At 48.3% G+C, this 20,827-nt stretch overlaps 1 protein-coding gene across 1 annotated transcript in view; it reads right to left on the bottom strand.

Moving 5' to 3' along the window:
* Positions 1 to 6,184: 6,184 nt before the first annotated feature.
* The window catches only part of RTF1 (RTF1 homolog, Paf1/RNA polymerase II complex component), a 67,645-nt gene continuing 53,002 nt past the window's right edge, over positions 6,185 to 20,827 (bottom strand). Inside the window, exons 7-18 of the mRNA XM_003826612.5 lie at positions 18,479 to 18,614; positions 17,821 to 17,998; positions 14,469 to 14,551; positions 13,559 to 13,646; positions 13,352 to 13,459; positions 12,648 to 12,725; positions 11,885 to 12,006; positions 11,656 to 11,713; positions 10,545 to 10,622; positions 9,972 to 10,067; positions 8,841 to 8,952; positions 6,185 to 8,585 (exon numbers count right to left, since the gene is read on the bottom strand). Of these exons, the coding sequence (XP_003826660.2) occupies positions 8,479 to 8,585; positions 8,841 to 8,952; positions 9,972 to 10,067; positions 10,545 to 10,622; positions 11,656 to 11,713; positions 11,885 to 12,006; positions 12,648 to 12,725; positions 13,352 to 13,459; positions 13,559 to 13,646; positions 14,469 to 14,551; positions 17,821 to 17,998; positions 18,479 to 18,614 (1,244 nt within the window). The 3' untranslated portion in view covers positions 6,185 to 8,478. The remainder of the gene's footprint in view (positions 8,586 to 8,840; positions 8,953 to 9,971; positions 10,068 to 10,544; positions 10,623 to 11,655; positions 11,714 to 11,884; positions 12,007 to 12,647; positions 12,726 to 13,351; positions 13,460 to 13,558; positions 13,647 to 14,468; positions 14,552 to 17,820; positions 17,999 to 18,478; positions 18,615 to 20,827) is intronic.

Below are 20,827 nucleotides of genomic sequence, written 5' to 3'. Positions count from 1 at the left end.
CTCAGCTCACTGCAACCTCTGCTTCCTGGGTTCAGGAAATTTCCTGTGTCAGCTTTTGAGTAGCTGGGATTACAGGCACCTGCCACCATGCCCAGCTAATTTTTATATTTTTAATAGAGATGAGATTTCTCCATGTTGTCCAGGCTGGTCTTGAACTCCTGACCTCAGGTGATCTGCCCACCTTGGCCTCCCTAAATGCTGGGATTATAGGCATGAGCCACTGCGCCTGGCCTGAGGTGTGCTTCTTGAAGTGCCTGAGTCTTCACCCCCATCAAAGACCTTCACGGGTGGGCCCAGTGACTGGTACCTGTAATCCTAGCACTTTGGGTGGCCCAGGCAAGAGGATCACTTGAACCTAGGAATTTGAGGCCAGCCTGAGCAACATGCTGAAAACCCATCTCTACAAAAAATAAGAAAATTAGCCAAGCATGGTGACACATGCCTGTGGTCCAAGGTATTCAGGAGGAAGAGGTGGGAGGATCACCTGAGCCCAGGGAGGTTGAGGCTGCAGTCAGCCGTGATCAAGCCATTGCCCTCCAGCCTGGGCAACAGATTGAGAGACCCCGTTTCAAAAAAAAAAAAAAAAAAAAAAATTTCAGGATTTATCATGACTGAGGGCTGCATCTCTTCTAGAGAAACATCACCCTCAGGTACAAAACTAGGGAAGAAAAAAGGGCCTGGAAAATGGGATGTGTGATGTGAGGGGTTTCTGGGGTCCTCACCCCAGCCTGCCTCATAGCTGTGCCCACCTCTACCCCATCCCCAGGGCAGCACCAGTGGCAGGAGCAAAATCACCACTCATCACCCTCTGCCAGGCACAGTGCTGGTTTCTGCTTCCTAAGATGACAAGCAGGGCCTTTCACCTTGGGGAGAGAAGGGAAGGCACAGCCTTTGACCTGTGCTCCTGAATGGAGCATCTGTTCCTTTGAGGAGACTTCAAGTCTTCTCCAGCAGGAGCAGAGCCTCTCTAGTGTGTGTGTGGTATGTGTCATTGTGGCATGTGTGGTGTGTGTGTGGGGTTATGTTTGTGGTGTATATGGCATGTATGTGTGGCGCACATGTGTGGTATGTGTGTGTTGTGTGTTGTATGTGGTGTGTGTGTGGTGTGTGGTATGTGGTGTGGGTGTGGTGTGTGTGATGGGTGTGGTGTGAGTGTGGCATGTGTGGTGGGTGTGGTGTGTGGTGTGAGTGTGGCATGTGTGGTGGGTGTGGTGGGTGTGGTAGGTGTGGGTGTGAGTGTGGTGTGTGTGGTGTGTGAGTGTGTGTAGTGTGTGTGTGGTGGATGTGGTGTGTGAGTGTGGTGTGTGTAGTGTGTGTGGGGTGTGTGTGTGTGGTAGGAGTGGGGAGGTGAGAGGGGGTTGGGCTGTCATGTTCCACTGGACCCGGTGGTGCAAGGTCTTATTCTAGTAACAACTCCCAGACATGCACTGTGGGACTTGGTGCCCTTCCAAGGGACTTTATGACCCTAAGACCCCACTATTCTGTGACAATACCTGTGATTCACTCATGCATTCACAGAGCAGACACACTTCCATGGAGCAGCTGCTATTGTGCTAGGTGCAAAGGACACAGGAATGCGTGGATCCTGTGATGCCCCCGCCCGTTTCCAGGAGTGATAGTGTATCATTTTCATTGTCTTACTGAGGAAGGAAACCAGAAAGGGCCCAAGAAGAAAACAGGCCCTGGGACGCTCAGTGGCTGCCTTCCCTCCCTTTCCAAGAGGTTGTCAATGTGCGCGCTGGGAATTTTGGTTTCTCAGCTGCTTCCTGCATCCAAAACATTCCTCACCTCTGGTGGGTTCGATGTCCTTCTCCGTCAGGGCCTACCAGAGAGGGTGCTGCAGGGCTGGCCAGAGCCCAGTGGACACCTGAGAATGGGAGAGAGGTGAGGGTCTCCTTTCTCTTGGAAAGAGGCGTGAATGGGTCTTCACCTGACAGGCGAGCCCTCAGCTCCCAGCCCCAGCCTCTTTTCCTGGCCTCTAGGTTTCCCTTCCTTCCCGGCAATCTCTGACCTCATAAATGGATTGACTAGACTTTGTGGGAATATCCAGGGATGGGTGCAAGGTTACCTCAGCAGGGCTCAGGATCTAGCAGTGTTCATTGACCCTCCACAGTCTGAGTCACTCTTGTCTAAAACGAACAAAATGTGTCACCACACCTGTGTGTGTGCAGTAAGAACATATTCTCTCCTGACACTTCAGAAACAAGGTTTCCGATCCCACTCAGGAGCCTGTGTTCCTGTGATCCTCCTTCTTCTCCAGAACTCAGAACCCGCAGAACCTCACCCAGTGCGAGGGGAGGCGAAGGGGACAGGAAGGGTCTGAGGTCAGGGACTCAGCTTGTGGAGGCGACCACTGTAGGAATGCCTGGGACGTCGTCGGGGGTCCCTGCATCGTGTAGTCACGGTGGCGTGTGATGGGGGGCGGCGGGGGTTAGGAGGCGCCTCCTAATTCCATCTGTGAGCTCTGCGCCTGCAGGCGTGACCTCCACACCTCGGGTGTGCCTGGGGACCGAGTCCACAGAGCACGCAGTGGCCCGGGGTCTGGGACCGTAGTGCCCATGCGTCTCCGCGTGGGCCGCGTGCGAGCCGGGGTCCAGCTCAACTCCCAAGGCGCGCGCCCCGGGGGATCCACGGCTGGAGACGCATGCAGGCCCCGGGCCACTGGGACCCTGGCTCTGAGGCTGCGGACCCGGAGTGGGGAACGAGGGCAGAGCGCCCTGGAACGCAGCGGCCACGCGCCTCCTCCCTTGCTGCGTGGACTGGGCGCTAACGGCGCAGGAGGCGCACGGGGCGAGGGATGCGGGGACCGTTGGCGCGGACAAGGGTGGCGCCCAGGCCGGTGCGGGGGGTGGTGGAGACACCAAGCGGGGAGCGCCGAAGGGCTTTCCCGGCAAAACTGATGGAGTCAACCTGAGGCTTCCGGGCTTGCCAGGTGAAGGGCTGTGCTGCATCGCACGCGCTTAGCGAAGCAGGGCTATCCATGGCTAAAAGAGAAAAAGAAATCAAAAGTATTCGATTAAAAAAAAAAAAAGAGGCCGGGCGTGGTGGCTCACGCCTGTAATCCCAGCACTTTGGGAGGCCGAGGTGGGAGGATCACAAGGTCAGGAGTTCAAGACCAGCCTGGCCAACATGGTAAACCCTCACCTCTACTAAAAATACAAAAATTAGCCAGGAATGGTGGCACATGCCTGTAATCCCAGCTACTTGGGAAGCTGAGGCAGTAGAATTGCATGGACCTGAGAGGCGGAAGTTGCAGTGAGCCGAGATTGCGCCACTGCACTCCAGCCTGGGCAACAGAGCGAGGCTCCACCTCAAAAAAAAAAAAAAAAAAAGAGAAAGAAAGAAAAAGAAAAAAAGAAATGGAGTCTCGCTATGTTGACCAGGTTGGTCTCGAACTCCTGGCCCCAAGCGATCCTCCCTCCTCGGCCTTGCAAAGTGCTGGGATTACAGGCAGGAGCCATGGCGCAGGGCCCAAAAGTATCTATCTTTTGAAGAAGTATCAAGGTAATCATCATGGGAAGGGTCAGAGCTTTGTTGTGCTTCTTTTACACTTACCTTCTGGTTTGGTACTATTGGTGCTATTTTGAGTATTCACTACTCTTGGGGGTTGGGGGTAGGTCGGGCCTCAGTTGGGGCCAGCTGGAGGGTGGTAAGGTGGCAAGCCTTCAACGCCTTCAGAAGCCTGGTCAGTAAAGGTGGTGTGCGTTGGCCTGTGGGGAATGACAGCAACGAGGGCCTGGCCCAGAGGCAGCACACTTTCTCTGGACGCATCCCTAGGCCAGCCCAAGGTCTCCCAATGGGAGCCTCCATCTGGAGTCAGGGTTTCTTTTCCCCCACCCCCAACCCCAGCCCAAGTGGAGTTTCTGGTCCTGCCCACTGCCCAGTGCTTCCGCCCTCCATCAGCCCACTCCGAGGGCCGTTCCTCTCCTCCCGGGTCCAGCGGCTTCACTCTCATTAACAACAGCATTTATTGGACCCCTACTGGGGACAGGTTGTTTTTTGAAAGGTGGAAAACTTGTGGCTCAAAGGTGTTAAGTAGCTCAGCCCTAGGTAATAGCAAGTGGCAGAGCGGGGATCTGAACCCTTTCCCGAGCCTGGGTGCCTTTTGGCTCTTGGCCCTCCCTTGTATCCTGAGCATGGTCTGGAAGCCCTAGACATGCCTATCTATGCTCCAGTGCCTAAAAGCCGTATCTCCATGTTCCCTGGGGCTGGCCTGTGGAACCTTAGAGAAGGCATGCCTTTTGGCCCTGTCTTAGCACTGCCATTCCCTTCAGCTCCTTAACACCCTCCTTGCCAAGGGAGCTCAGCAGTCTCTGCTTAAGTCAGGGAAATCGTGAAAAAAATTGGAGCTGGGAGTTGATGGCTTCCTAAGGCTGCTGGATCACAGCCACATTATAGTTACTGAAGGAAGATCTCCCTTCTGGAAAAACGTGGCCAGGGAGATGAAGTTGACCAACCCAGCACCCTTCTTCTCTCCACTTGCACCCCAGGTGGTCTTTCTTGATTCTCAGAGATAGGTAGCAAGTGGCTGCCCCACAGCACTCAAATCCTGGAAGATAAGCAAGCTATGCTGTCATCTGCCCAGAACCCCTGCTCTCTAGGTCCCACTGCTCCCAACAGTTAGGTAGTGGGAGTGCTGGGGAGTTGGAGAAAACCTCATTGGACGCACTTGCAGGTAAGCAACCTCTCCACCACCAGAAGCGGTCTTGGACGTGACTCTTATCACTGTGATTGCCATCCATTGCCTTCTTAAAGGGTGTGGAAGATCCAGGATCTTCTTGCTTCCTAGCTAAAATGTGTTCAGAAAGGTTGGAGACACAGCCTCAGGCACTGGGGATGGGGAGGCCTATAGACCTCCCCAGCATGAGGGGGGCGTGGATGAAGGAAGATCAGTGTTTCCTCCATAGCCACACTCATGGCCCCTGGGCACCCCCTTCAAACTCATGATAGCCAGAAAAAAGAGCAAAGAAACTGTGCCTAGGCCAATTTAAAGTTGAAAGGAGCTGAGCACAGTGGCTCATGCCTGCAATCCCAGCATTTTGGGAGGCTGCGGCGGGAGGATCACTCGAGGCCAGGAGTTCAAGACCAGCCTGGGCAACATAGCAATATTCCGTCTCAACAGAAAATTTAAAAATTAGCTGGGTGTGATGGTGCATGACTGTAGTCCCAGCTACTTGGAATGGTGAGGTGGGAGGATCACTTGAGCCCGGGAGGTTGAGGCTGCAGTGAGCTGTGATTACACCACCGCACTCCAGCCTAGACAGCAGAGACCCCAGCTGAAAAAAAAAGGTTGAAAGGCCCAGATTCTCACTAGGGTTAGGCAGTACATCAGGGGTCTACTTAGCTCTGTTAAAACTTATTGGTCTCTTACCAAGACAGGAAGTAAACCAGGACAACTGGAGGTTTCCTTGGGTCTAGGCAACTACCCTACCAGAGAGGCTTCCGGGGAACCAGGCTGCTAAAGAGTTGACGATGGCCACTTTCACTTTTGTGGGCACAGGGCTAAGAGAAGAAGGAAAAGGAGCAAGAGAGGTTCTCTTGGACTTTCAAAACATGGCTTTAGGAGTTGCCACTCAGGATGCAATCCTTAGACTCAATCTGATCTCTTTGTTAAAATGGCGTAACATTTATTTACAATATTGGTACAGTTTGAGTGACAAGTCAGGACTTCACAAAAGCAAAAACATTCTTTTTGAAGGGAGTGGCAGGCAGTAGACTTTCCCTACACCTGCCAGAAGCAAGACAGACAAACAGACCTATAAACATTATGAACTAGGCAGATGGACACTGGCCTTTTTGCTTCTTGGAAGGAACTGAAAAAATGCATAAAAACAACCTTGGGTGCTGCACCCTTCAACACTGAAACCACACTGTGGGGGGAGGAGGGGCCCAATGAGGGAATTCCCCAGCACAAGAAATAGTGTGAACCACCAAGAAATCCTAGTTGGTAGGACAAAGCCAGTGTCTTAATGCCTGGCCAAGATCTTGGTTCAGAGGCACTGCCTCAGCTGAGATTGGAGACAAGTCCTTAGTCTTGGTCCCAATCACTACAGAGGCTACTCGGGTGGAAAGATACCCTTCGGTCTTCTTTGGTTGGCTTTTCTCCCTGCTGTGTGCACTGGCATCTCGTGGGGGTTTCAGCGGCTACATGTGGGGAGGTGGTGGCAAAGTGGCTACAGTGTGATGCAGTTTTAATAAAAATTTTATTACACAGCCATAATGTAATCAACACTTCTCCAAATCCAAATGATACTAAATACAGATCTACATGGTGGATCAGAATGACTCCAGCGAATTATCTGGATTCTATAATTTTATGTTTTTTAAAACCAGAAATCAAAAAAAAAAGTCCAAGTTCATCATGATAGGAGAGGTCCCAGCAGCTCCAGGACTCTGCTGAAGTCCAGGCAATGTTAACAGTCTGTGATTCCACATTTACACAATAGTCTATAAAGAGTTTCGGTCAATGGACTATTCAAGTATATATGATTTTAACGAGTCCATCACCACTCCTTTGCCCAAGTGAACTGTGTCACAGCTACCACAAAGCTGTGTTACAGTCATATTTAGCAATTTTACAATCATAATACTCCTTTAAAACCATCCATTGCTGCTTTAAAAATAAAAAAAAAGTAAACTAAGTTAAAGCGACACTGAGGCTCTACTAAACCCAGAAGTTACCAAGTTCATTTTTATGTTTAAATACAACTTACAAGTCCATGATTTCCCATCGTCCCCCTTCCTTGTACGAAAGCAGGGTGAGGAAGTACAAAGCAGAGCTTTTAGATTCGTCTCTCGTGGAGATCGGAGCTCTCAGCTGTTCCTTTAGCTTAGCTCTTGGTATATATAGTCAGCTGTACTTTGTTCTGAAAGATTTGTTAAATGCCACTTTTATTTACACTTGGAGCTTTACACCTGAGAGTGATTATCAAGCAGTCAGCTTATCTCTTTTCAAACATTTCATAAAGACATACACACACCTCTGCTGGCTTCGCCCTAGCTGCACAATATATATGCTGACCATATATATGTATACACACACACAAAACTGCACATGCTTGAAACATTTGCAACCTAAATCTTTTTGAGGCGGAGTCTCACTCTGTCACCCAGACTGGAGTGCAGTGGCACGATCTTGGCTCACCACAACCTCCGCCTCCCAGGTTCAAGGGATTCTCCTGTCTCAGCCCCCCGAGTAGCTGGGATTACAGGCACACACCACCATGCCCGGCTAAGTTTTGTAGTTTTAGTAGAGATGGGGTTTCACCGTGTTAGTCAGACTGGTCTTGAACTCCTGACCTCAGGTGATCCACCCGCCTAGGCCTCCCAAAGTGCTGGGATTACAGGCGTGAGCTACCGCACCCGGCGTAACCTAAATCTTTTTGTGTTTGCTCTCCACATTCATATTCAGAAATTTCTCTTAAAAACAAAATGTAATTCTTGCCAAAGCAGCAAAACAGAATCACCAGGAAGAGGCTGGTATACTGGGTGAGAAAAAGAAGTTCTATGTTCAGCCAAGAAGCTGTGGGCTGTACCCATGGGATGAGCAAGACATTCACTGCCCTCCCTGGTACCCGGCCATGGGCTTCCCTCCCACACCTGCCAGGACACAGCCTGCAGGTCAGGGGGCTAAACTGGGGAGTTTTCTCCAAAGTTGGGAAAGGATGGGAAGAGTAGGTGGGAATGGGGAAGTTACACAGCTACAGCAGTCAGGCCTGTTTAGTAAGAAGAATCACATTTAATGAGTTTCTTTCTTGCAGTTTCAGATGCTCAAGTACAGCTGAAAAAAATCTGAAACAGCTATAGACCCATGACAGACTGATACAAAGAGTACTGCATTTTTAAAAAATGATAAAAAAATCCACACACTTACACACACACACATACACACTCTCGCTCTCAAATTAGACCCCCCCCCCCACAAATGTACACTTTTTGGAAACTAAACTGGTTTTGAAACCCCTTCTTCCAAAAAGAAGGGCAGAAGAAGAAAGATGAAGAGAGGAAAGAGGATCGCAGGTGCCCAATCCCCGCTCCCCCCACAAGGTCACGTGCCGAATGTTCAATGGGTGGGCCAAGGCAGTCTGTAGAGGAGACCGCCTGGTGCTGCTGCTATTGCCCCAGGGGCTCCAGCAAGATTCCCAGCTCCATGGTAATACTGAATGCGTGCAGAGTGGCCAATGAACTGCGCGGTTAAAAAAACAAAAGGCAAACACAAATCTAAAGACATGGATAAAGCCCAAGAGAGCCCAGGCCCACACTGGGTGGGGCCCTGGGGGAGGGGAGGCTGGTGGGAGATGATGTGCAGACAAAGGAGGTCTATACAGCAAATGGTTTATATTACAGATGACTGGCAGTTTAGAGTCTCTTCCCAGTTCAACAGCTGCTCCAGCCCAAAGAGGCTAAATCAAAGGAAAGGAGGAAAGGTGGGACGCTGCGATGGGGCATGCAGGGTCAGAAGCAGCAGGCTGGGTGTGCTCAAATAAGCCCTCGTCGTTTTTTGTAGTCTTCCAAGTTCAGAGATCTCCTTGGAGCCCCATCCTTGGCTGGCGGAGCCTTGGAGGTGATGGCTAAAGCCTTTGACTCTGTGGGAAAGAAGAGCAAGTTGGCAGCTGAGGTCCCACGAAGTCCTCTTAGTCCTGTGCTACACTCCTGCAGGCAGCCTCCTGACTGTGGCCCTGTTCCCTCTCACCATACCCGCAGCCTGTCTTGGCCTGGCCTGTGGGTGCTGATGAGCCAGCATTCCCCTTTCTTCCCTAAAAGTGGGCTTCCTTGTTGCCCCAGAAAACCATGGATCCATCTGGTTCTCAGCCCTCACCACCCACCCCACCCTCACATACCTGAGCTGGGAACTTGTAAGTCAATCTTCACATCAAAATCGTGTACTTTGAACAGATCTTCTGAGAGGTCACTGGCTGACTTAGAATTCAAATCTTTATCTTTGCCTTGACCCTGGAATGTGAAGAGGAAAGCTAATGGTAAGAGCATAAATGCAAGTGGATTTCAAGCAGCAGCAGCCACTAACGGTACGAAGCTCTTATTTGAGTTCATTAGATTTTCCTACTAAGGCCCCTTTCTGATTCCTTCTCTCAGAGGGAGGCCACAGACAAAGAGCTTTCTCTCCTGAAGGCTACAAGCACAGAGAAGAGGGCAGGCTTGTGTCTGTGGTATGAGTGTAGAAAGGGTGGGCTTAAGCAACGGGTCACTTCCTGACCTAAGATTTCAGAAATCCTGAGACCAGTTAGACTACAACAGGAAAAGACTTAACTTGGACAGAAAACTGCTTTTTTTTTTTTTTTTTTTTTGAGGTGGGAGTCTCACTCTTGTCACCTAGGCTGGAGTACAACGGTGCAATCTTGGCTCACTGCAACCTCCCCCTCCCAGGTTCACGTGATTTTCCTGCCTCAGCCTCCTCAGTAGCTGGAGTTATCGGAACCCGCCACCACGCCCAGCTAATTTTTTTCTATTTTTAGTAGAGACGGGGTTCTACCATGTTGGCCAGGCTGGTCTCGAACTCCTGACCTCAGGTGATCCGCCCACCTCCGCCTCCCAAAGTGCTGGGATTACAGGCATGAGCCACTGCGCCCAGCAAGAAAACTGCTTTTAAATGTGCCATTTTCAACAAGCTTTCACTTTTACAATGTCTGATCTTTGTATGTTATCTCTCCTCCTGTGAAGCTGGCAGGGTATACAGTAGTACCCTCATTTTACACAGCAGAAAAGGGGATGCTGAGGGCTGGAAGCCAGCTGCTGAAGGACATAGTCAAGGCCCTAGGTAAGTAGTGGTGTTAGGTTTGGAATTAAGGTTGTCTGTTGATTATATCTGTAAATAACTGGGATGGAGAAGGGACTCCAAGAGGGACTCCCTGTTCCTCAAGGTGGAAAAATCAAGCCCAAACTAGACAAGGTACTTGTTCGGTATCTCAGCCAGCAGCCTCACTCAGCAGGCAACAGGGTGGTACCACACTTGCCTTGCTCATTTCCTTTGGAGCATCTGGTAACACTCCAGAACCGTATTTTGCATTCAGCTGGGCCAAGATGGCAGCTTGAACAGCTGGGTCTCTGGACTGAGAGAGAAAATAAGTTGTTTTAGAGATTGTTTGACACTCACAGAGTCCTACTGCCAGATTCTTTCCCACCTACCAAACTAACATCACAAGCACCACAGCCGACCCATCAGCAGCTAGTGGGGTTTTCCTCAAAGCAGCAAAAAAAAAAAAAAAAAAGGCAATTACAAGCTTGAAAGCCAAGCCCAGCTCAGCCAGGCCCTAGCTAAGGGACACATTACTAATGTCTGCTGCACTGTAAACCCACCCTGATACAGGAGGATCAGTCACTAGGTTTTTATAAATCCATGCCACGTTTTCACTACCGATATGTCCTATAGCAAGATAAAAAAGGAAGTATCCAGACCCAAGAGCTTCAGACAAGCAAATCCCAGCTAAGAAAACATTATTTTTAACTTCATTATTAATTTCCTAATGGAATTCATTTTGTGTCCTAGAATCTAGGTCCTGACTAAAATGTCCTCTTTCAGCACTCACATTAGAAACGATGGTAGGCTTGCACTGCCGCCGAGTAAAGGGATCCATCTGTTGGTTTTTCATGTTGTGACTTTCAGCCTGAAAGAGAAAGCATGCACCACAGAACTGCACCTCCAGCCCCTCCTCTCATTCACCATAAGCTCACAGGCAAATAAGTCTTTGCACGGGACTGAAAAAAAAAAAGCTATTATCCTTTTCCTTTTTTTTTTTTTTTTTAATTTTTTTTGAGATGGAGTCTCGCCCTGTCGCCTAGGCTGAAGTGCAGTGACGCAATCTCAGCTCATTGCATCTGCTGCCTCTCAGGTTCAAGTGATTCTCCTGCCTCAGCCTCTCCAGCAGCTGGGACTACAGGTGCAAGCCACCAAACCCAGCTAATTTTTGTATTTTTAGTAGAGACAGGGTTTCGCCATGTTGGCCAGGCTGCTCTCAAACTCCTGACCTCAGGTGATCCACCCACCTCAGCCTCCCAAAGTGCTGGGATTACAGGCGTGAGACACCATGCCCGGCTAATTTTTTTTATTTTTTAAATGGATTCTCGCTCTCTTGCCCAGGCTAAAGTGCAGTGGCACGACAGCTCACTGCAATCTCCACATTCCAGGTTCAAGTGATTCTCGTGCCTCAGCCTCCCAAGTAGCTGGGATTACAGGCGTGCACCACCATGTCCGGCTCATTTTTGTATTTTTAGGAGAGACAGGGTTTTGTCATGCTGGCCAGGCTGGTTTCAAACTCCTGACCCCAGGTGATCCACCCGCCTCGGCCTCCCAAAGTGCTGGGATTACAGGCGTGAGACACCGCGCCCGGCATATTATCCTTTTCCCTTCAAGAATACCAGAGTAGATATGGGGGAAACAACCAAGAAACAGAAATTGAGAAAAAACAAATACCTGTGGAGTAGAATCTAAGGGTGGGAAGAGGTAGGACAGGGCAGAAGACTGCTGCTTTTCATTATGAATAAATTATATCGATGTACGCGGACATACAGAGAGAGTGTGTATATGTTAAGTGCCTACGTTATTTCAATAATTAAAAAATAAACTTAGGCAAGATGTAGAAAAGATGTCATGGTTTATTAATTAACTTTGTTTTAGTGATTCAGATAAAGTTTTCTTACCACAAGGGCCTTCTCAGACTCTACAATGTTCCACTCCCGGTTCCGCTGGTTGATGTAACTGTGGGGTAAGAGGGATGAGTCAGTGGCTGTGAAACAAGGGAGGGAGGGAACCACTGAGCCCTGAACCCAGATATCTATGGGGTCAGTGCAGCACAGAGTGTACAGGCCACAGGCTTGCCTGATAATTTTGGCCAAGGTCTGCGGGCCAAAAATAGGCTCCATAACACACCTGATAGCGGATATGTTCTTGGTCCGCTGGCGGTCCAGGGCCTCTGCCCGTTCCTCCAGCTCATTCAGTTGATCTTGGATTTGTTTGGCCTTGTCCTGATCCCCCAGGTCCTCAGCCATGGCCTACACATAGAGAGATGTGTGAGTTCGTTCTTGGCTACATACAACTGACTCCATATCAAGTATCCCCTTACTTCCAGCACAGGCAAAGATATCTCATGTGGTGAGCAAAGGACAGGAGATGTGGAAGAATACTGTAGAAGTACTTTACAAATACAAGATATAATTTATATTATAGTAGTGCACAGTACAGTGGGGAACACCTTCCCATACAGCTACCTGGCTGTGGGTCCCTGGTGGCAGTAGAACCCCAGGCCTCATAGGGTGGCTAAACCACCATAACAAGGCCCACCCCAACCCAGTGTGAAGAATGGAAAATCACCAGCCACAGGTGGCCTTGACAGTGTCATCTGTCTGTTCAGACTCAGTGTTAAATACCACCCCAGGGTCTATTTTATTACAAAGGAAACTGAAGTGACTAGAAAGTAAGAAGACTGGCACACACGCAGAAGATGAGTTTGAATTTAGGGAATGGAAAATGGCCAAGGAACATTGCCCAGGTGCCAAGAACACACTGTGTTGCTTATGATCGAGCCCAGAATTTTCTCCCAATCCTACCACCACTAACTTGGCAGAGGATGAACAAGTTTGATTTCCACATCTCCTTACAGGATGAGGAAAGAGGCTCGAGTACAACTCCTTACCTTTTCCTTCAGTAGCTGAGTCTTCTTCATAGCGTAGTTGGGTGGAGCTTTTCTGAACCTTTCTTTCTCTTTTACAATCTGTACCAGAGAGGAGATACCAGCAGTGAGGTATTCCTAAGCTATTTTTGTAGACAGGCTAAGTGAGCCCATTTTGGATGCAAACAGCTAGTTACAAAGGGGCTGCTCTTCCTACAGCAGTGTCATGCCCCAGAGAGAGAGAGAGCGGGTTCATTCCAAGGGATACTATGCTGCTTCCTGGGTCACGGAGATTCTTCTGGGACAGGCTGAAGGAACATGCACCAAGAAACAGCAGCCCAAGGGCCTGGTAGTGTAAGGCTAGCCACTGTCCAAGAGAACAGAGATCAAATAATTTTACCAAGATGTTTTAGAAAAGGAAAACTCTTGAAGGATCAAGCCTAGCAGAATACAGACCCCTGAACCCTAAATACACTTTAGTGTATGTAGCCTCATTTGTTGTCTCATCTGAACTCTGAATACACTTCAGTCTATGTTAGCCTCATCCGGACATGAGAATGTATAGAAAAAAGCTTGATGAACTATAAATAATCAGGTAGTAATATTAGTATTCCCTCATTTTCATGCATAGCTAAAAATGTCAAGATATAGGGAAATAAAAGAGAATCATGTTCTCTCAACACTGGTTCTTGATGAACCTCCGGGTTCTGGGGCACCAGGTTTCTTACCTCTTCAATGTCCTGATCATTGAATTTATAATTAAGAGCTTCTTTAATAGATAATTCCTTTTTATTGATTTCATCTAGAGTGGGCAACTGCATGCCAGCAGAGAACATCTGGATCAAAAACACGATACGAGATTATTAGTAAGGGATTTTGGAAAGATATTTTCTCAACGTGCACGAACAACTGCTAGGTAATCTCTAGCCACGTACCGCTTCTTTCCACTTCATAAACTCACTTTCGGTGAATTCTTGGTTTGAGACAAACTCTAAACGGAACACGCGTTGGTCATTGCCATGCCTACATAAAAGAGAGACAGTATCTCCAAGAAATGTGCATGTTGACTGTAGTACAAGCAAAGCAACCTTACCAGACTATGTACCACCTATATATACCTATTGCAGTGGTTCTCAATCCTAGCTACCCTATAAAATCATCCCAGGCTGTTTTAATGAGCTGCCAAGATTGAGATCCCAAAGCTAGCACTGGAAACCAAATGGGCTTGGTCAGTGCTTCAAAAGTCAATTTACAATAAAATCCATTACAGTCAACATCAACAATATGCAACAGAGGCTGGGACAGGGTTACATGCCTGTGGTCGCAGCTCCTTAGGAGACTGAGGTGGGAGGATCACCTGAGCCCAGGAGTTCCAAGCTGCAGTGCACTATGATGGCACCTAGAGCAGTGCCTGGCACACTGTACATTCAGTAAATATTTGCTGAGTGAATGACACTTTCATTTTACTGAAGAGGAAATGAAGTCCATAAAAATGATCTTTCTTGTCACAGATGAGGTTATGACATAGAGCCAGAACCAGAAGCAAGCCTCTTGGCCATGCTTGCCAAGGAAATGCCAGCGAGGCTCTGGGAGGGTCTCTCATAACCAGACATTTCCTTTCTCTGTGTCCTACCCCTTCATATATTTGGTTCCCTCTAGAGGAGAGAATATCCTACCTTCCCTATAGACAAAGATGGAATACAAGTCTCCCTCCAAGTGTACCTTGTAGGGATTGCATACATAGCGTTAATGGTAACAAGGAACATCACACAGAGAGAATAGCAGCCCCCAAAGCCAGTGCCTGTTTGAAGTGGAAGCAGAAGCTGCCCCAGAAGTGCCTCCTACCGTAGTTGCAGCCCTTTGTTTGTTCTGGTGCCACCTAGTTGGTAAACTTTGGCAGTTTCCACAACACCCGTAATCTCAGCGACCTAAGTGAGAGGACAGAGACACCAGTCAAAACCAGACTCTTCCAGAGCTTTCCACAACACTCTTCCTTTGCGTCTCTCTACCTGAACGCAGACAACTGATAGAGTGCTGAGTAGAGTCCACAGCTGCCAGGGGTTCTGAGAAAGGTTTCTCAGGTTTAGAATCCAGATGGCCAAGCACAGGGACCCTTGTGCCCAGGAGGAGCAAGTGCCAGCAGAAGAGGAGCCCGATGGGGCCCACTGGAAGCTTTTCCTCCAACTAATTCTAACTTACAAGGGATGTATTTGGGATTTCACCAGTTGATTTTTATCAACCAAATGTGAAGACCATGTAGGTCAGTTTCTGTTGCCAAGCATTTCAGGATATGGCATGGCTGCAGGTCCTCATACAAGGGGATAACACACATAAAAACCAGACAAGAATAAAACAAAACAAAAACAATCCAGGCTGGGCGCCGAGGTTCAGGCCTGTAATTCCAGCACTTTGGGAGGCTGAGGTAGGAGGATTACTTGAAGCCAGGAATTTGAGACCAACCTCAGCAACACAGAGAGACCCAGTCTCTCTTTTTTTTTTGTTCTTTGTTTTTGAGACAAAGTCTTGCTCTGTCGCCCAGGCTGGAGTGCAATGGCATGATTTTGGCTCACTGCAACCTCTGCCTCCCTGGTTCAAGTGATTCTCCTGCCTCAGCCGCCCAAGTAGCCGGGACTACAGGCACGTGCCACCACGCCAGGCTAATTTTTTGTATTTTTAGTAGAGAGGGGTTTCACCATGTTAGCCAGGATGGTCTCGATCTCCTGACCTCGTGATCCACCTGCCTCCCAAAGTACTGGGATTACAGGCGTGAGCCACTGCGCCCAGCCAAGACCCAGTCTCTACAAAAAAGAAAAAAAAAAATTAGTTGGGCATAGTGGTGTGCACCTACAGTCCTAGCTACTCAAGAGGCTGTTGTAGGAGGATCGTTTGAGTCCAGGAGTTCAAGGTTGCAATGAGCTCTGATCACACCGCTGCATGCTAGCCTGGGCAACAGGGCGAGATCCTATCTCAAACAGGCTGGGCACAGTGTCTCATACCTGCAAACCTAGCACTTTCGAAAACCGAGGCAGGAAGATGGCTTGAGTCCAGGAGTTCCAGATAAGCCTGGGCAACATGGTTAAGACACTGGCTCAAAAAAAAAAAAAAAACCCAACACCTGGGCCGGGCGTGGTGGCTCACACCTGTAATCCCAGCATTTTGGGAGGCCAAGGAAGGCAGATCACGAAGTCAGGAGATCGAGACCATCCTGGCTAACAAGGTGAAACCCCGTCTCTACTAAAAGTACAAAAAATTAGCTGGCATGGTGGCGGGCGCCTGTAGTCCCAGCTACTCGGGAGGCTGAGGCAGGAGAATGGCGTGAACCCAGGAGTGGGAGCTTGCAGTGAGCCAAGATCGCGCCACTGCACTCCAGCCTGGATGACAGGGCGAGACTCCGTCTCAAAAAAACAAAACAAAACAAAACAAAAAACCAACACCAAGCACTTTAGGAGGCTGAGGCCAGAACATCACTTGAGGCCCGGAGTTTGAGACCAGCATAAGAAACAGAGAGAGGCTGTTGCTACAAAATTTTTTTTTTAAATCCCAAAGTGAGGCCGGGTGCGGTGGCTCACGCCTGTAATCCCAGCACTTTGGGAGGCCGAGGCGGGCGGATCACGAGGTTAGGAGATCAAGACCATCCTGGCTAACACGGTGAAACCCCATCTCCACTAAAAATACAAAAAATTAACCAGGCGTGGTTGCGGGCGCCTGTAGTCCCAGCTACTGGGGAGGCTGAGACAGGAGAATGGCGTGAACCTGGGAGCCAGAGTTTGCAGTGAGCCGAGATCGTGCCACTGAACTCCAGCCTGGGCCACATAGCGAGACTCCGTCTAAAAAAAAAAAAAAAAAAAAAGAGACTCCATCTAAAAAAAAATTAGCCAGGCGTGGTGGCGCGTGCCTGTAGTCCCAGCTACTTGGAGGCTGAGGCATGAGAATCGCTTGAACCCAGGAGGCAGAGGCTGCAGTGAGCCAAGAGCATGCCACTGCACTCCAGCCTGGGCAACAGGGTAAGACTCTGTCTCCAAAGATAAAAAACAAAAAATTAAAAATAAGGCCGGGCTCAGTGGCTCATGTCAATAATCCCAGCACTTTGGGAGGCCGAGACAGATGGATCACCTGAGGTCAGGAGTTCAAGACCAGCCTGGCCAACATGGTGAAACCCCATCTCTACTAAAAATACAAACATTAGCCAGGCACGGTGGCGGGCGCCTGTAACACTAGCTACTCGGGAGGCTGAGGCAGGGGAATTACTTGAACCCAGGAGGCGGAGGTTGCAGTGAGCCAAGATCGTGCCATTGCACTCCAGCCTGGGCGACAAAAGCGAAACTCTGTCTGAAAACAAAAACAACAAATAAAAATAAAAATAGGCCAGGTGCGGTGGCTCACGCCAGCACTTTGGGAGGCCGAGGCAGGTGGATCACAAGGTCAAGAGTTCAAGACCAGCCTCGCCAACATGGTGAAACCCCGTCTCTACTAAAAATACAAAAATTAGCCAGGTGTGGTGGCATGCGCCTGTAGTCCCAGCTACTTGGGAGGCTGAGGCGGGAGAATCACTTGAACCCGGGAGGCGGAGGTTGCAGTGAGCCAAGACCACGCCATTGCACTCCAGCCTGGGTGACAGAATGAGACTCCGTCTCAAAAAAAAAAAAATAATAATAATAATGGTAAAATAAAATATAAATAAATAAATAAATAAATCCCGAAGTGTTGGGATTACAGGAGTAAGCCACTGTGCCCAGTCCACCTAGACCACAGAAGCAGTGCTGGAACCTACATAATAACCTGTATTAGTCTGGAGGGTTTTTTTTAACCTCAATACAATTCCCTGGCGTAGAAGTCACTTGGTATGCAACATGAAACTTTTCATTCATTGGTTTTTCAAATGAATAAATCTTTTAGATTATGTAACTCCCAATGAACACTTCATAGATGCCTCCCTTCTCCCTTTTATACTGAAGGGAGAATAGAGAAAATTATTCTACATCCAAATCTTCCAGGCCCTTGGGCTCCAAGTCCTCCTCTTGGCGACAAGTCATGAAGGATTCCTGGGCACCTCACTGCTCTATGGGGATCCCACTTGGAGTCTACTTTCCATCAAATGCTGACAGAAGAGTGATCGATTTTTTCAGTAGCTCCTGCCCTCAGTTGAGACTAATTATACTGAAAGCATGGACAATTGTCCAAGGGAAGAAATACCAACCCGGTAAACTGGTTTGCTGTTGTGGTTTCCAATGCCAATCCGCACAAAACATCCTGTGACAGTTTTAGCAAAGAAGGGCATGTGACACCAGCGTTCTAGCTTATGCCGTGATAATCGAACCCGATTCAATTCTTCAGGTAAGGAAACTGGTTGGGATTTGGGAGGGATCTCTTCTTTCCTAAGAGGAACAAAGGGGCACTGGAAAAAATGTTCATCATAAAAACAGAACAAGACAGAAAAATAATATCAACTCCTCAAAACTTAACCAAAGTACATGTGACTAGCCTAGGAGGAGAAGTAAATGAAGCACCAGCAAAGACTTGTAATAGGATCCTGTTCCTGACCAGTAGTATGAGCTGTTTCAAATGAGGCTGCCATCTTAGATAACCCATCAGAGTAAGAAAATGAATGAAAGCTCCAGGCCAATCTGAGAATGACACGAAGTCAGTTCCTACCTTCCAGGCCCAGGTGAAATGTCTAAGCGTACAGGCTAGCAGCCAAATGAATGGGCTGACGTGCTGGGGAACTCAGTTCAGCAAACCAAAGGTAACCACGTCAGAGTTAGTGGCCCAACCAGGGAGATTTTGGAAACGATACCAAGCTCTTCCTCAAAAACCCACCTATCCTGCCTACTAGACCAAAATGTACAAGAGCTTACTCCTCTTCTTCATCAGACGATGATGTTCGTGATGAGCGGTCTGACTTTTCACTGGATTTGTCATCCTCTTCCTCCTCTTCATCATCAGAGTAGACCTCACTGGTTTTTAATGGCTGTTTTTTGGCAAGGAGCTCAGCTAGAAAGAAAGAAGAGATGTTTACCTAGGTTTTCTCAACAAGAAAATGAATTCATCCTTGAAAAAGAACTGGAAATGGAAGAGGACTCAAATATACAGCTCCGTCCTCTCTAGACTGGATTGTGCTAACTTGGGGTATATACAGAAATGAGTTAAAACACAGAGTTAAAATTATTCAGGTGCCAAATGTCAGGCCCCAGCAGAAGAAAAAAGGGCTGGAAGATTGATACTAGGTGGGCAGAAAGGGTCACCAACACTACTGACAGTTCTCTTTTATGGCACTCAAGACACCTGACTATGGGGAGGAAAGAGCGGGAAAGACTCATGATGACTTCAGAAGCTTCTGAGGAAAATTTAAAATAGGAGAGTGGCTAAATCACCACTGGTACATCTACCAATGAACTACTATGCAGCTATAAAAAAGGAATGTGGGGACGGGTGCGGTGGCTTACGCCTGTAATCTCAGCACTTTGGGAGGCAGAGGCAGGTGGATCACTTGAGGTCAGGAGTTCGAGACCAGCTTGGTCAACATGGTGAAACTGTCTCTACTAAAATACAAAAATTAGCCAGGCGTTGTGGCCGGCACCTGTTATCCCAGCTACTTGGGAGGCTGAGGCAGGAGAATCGCTTGAACCCGGGAGGCAGAGGTTGCAGTGAGCCAAGACTGTACCACTGCACTCCAGCCTGGGCAACAGAGCGAGACTCCATCTCAAAAAAAAAAAAAAGGAACGTGGCCAGGCATGGTGACTCATGCCTGTAATCCCAGCACTTTGGGAGGTCGAGGTGGGTAGATCACTTGAGCTCAGGGGTTTGGGACCAGCCTGGGCAACATGGTGAATCTGCATCTCTACCAAAAATACAAAAAACAAACCAGGAGTGGTGGCTAAAAAAAGAGAGAGAAAACTGTGTATAATATGCTACCATTAATCTAAGATGGCAGGTTAATCTGTGTACTTATGATTTAAAAAGAAAAAAGAATAATATAAAAAAATTTTAGGCTGGGAATGTTGGCTCATGCACTTTGGGAGGCCAAGGCAGGCGGATCACTTAAGGTCAGGAGTTCAAGACCACCCTGGCCAACATGGCTAAACCCCATCTCTACTAAAAATACAAAAAAAAATTAGGTGGTGGTGCACGCATGTAGTCTCAGCTACTCAAGAGGCTGAGGTGGGAGAATCGCTTGAACCCGGGAGGTGAAGGTTGCAATGAGCCGAGATCGCGCCACTGCACTCCAGACTGAGTAACAGAGAGAGATCCTGTCTCAAAAAAGAGAGAGAGAAAAAGATGGATGGATGGAAGGAAGGAAAAATAACTGCAATGGATTAAAACACATAAAGCACGTTAAAAATGATGAGTTCACAAGGATATTCAAAATAAATAAAACCCATCAGTCATCTTTGGAAGTTGCTAAAAACTCTCTCTCTCTCTTTAAAATATTGCAGAAACAGGGTCTCACTATGTTGCCCAGGCTGGTCTTGAATTACACATGTGAGCCACTGTACCTTGCCAGGAACTATCTCATTCTTTCAAAAACTGGTAAACGAAAGGAAAATTAATCAAGCATTTATCTTGCCTTTCCTGTTCAAAATGTGCCTGGGGGGTAACTAAATAGCTGATTAGAAGTTTCTCTTTAGGCCGGGTGCGGTGGCTCACACCTGTAATCCCAGTACTTTGGAAGGCCGAGGAGGGCGGATCACAAGGTCAGGAGATCAAGACCATCCTGGCTAACATGGTGAAACCCCTTCTCTACTAAAAATACAAAAAATTAGCTGGGCGTGGTGGCAGGTGCCTGTAGTCCCAGCTACTCAGGAGGCTGAGCCAGGAGAATGGCGTGAACCCGGGAGGCGGAGCTTGCAGTGAGCCGAGATCGCGCCACTGCACTCCAACCTGGGCGACAGAGCGAGACTCCGTCTCAAAAAAAAAAAAGGTTTCTCTTTATAGAAGCAGGCCAGATAATGAATGAGGAAAGAATGACAGATTCGAAATATCACCATTTTGCAACTCCTAATGAATTAAATTATCTAGGTAATGACCATCAGTGGCTACTAGGACAGAACACGTTATTATTTCTTTTTCTTTTTTTTGAGACAGAGTCTCACTCTTGTTGCCCAGGCTGGAGTGCAATGGTAGGATCTTGGCTCACTGCAACCTCCATTTCCCGAGTTCAAGTGATTTTCAGTGCCTCAGCCCCACAAGTAGCTGGGATTACAGGC

This window comes from Pan paniscus, chromosome 16, assembly GCF_029289425.2.
Source record: "Pan paniscus chromosome 16, NHGRI_mPanPan1-v2.0_pri, whole genome shotgun sequence".
Lineage (NCBI taxonomy): Eukaryota > Metazoa > Chordata > Mammalia > Primates > Hominidae > Pan > Pan paniscus.
The sequence above is the reverse complement of the archived record's forward strand: the minus strand, read 5'-3'. Positions and strand labels throughout refer to the sequence as shown.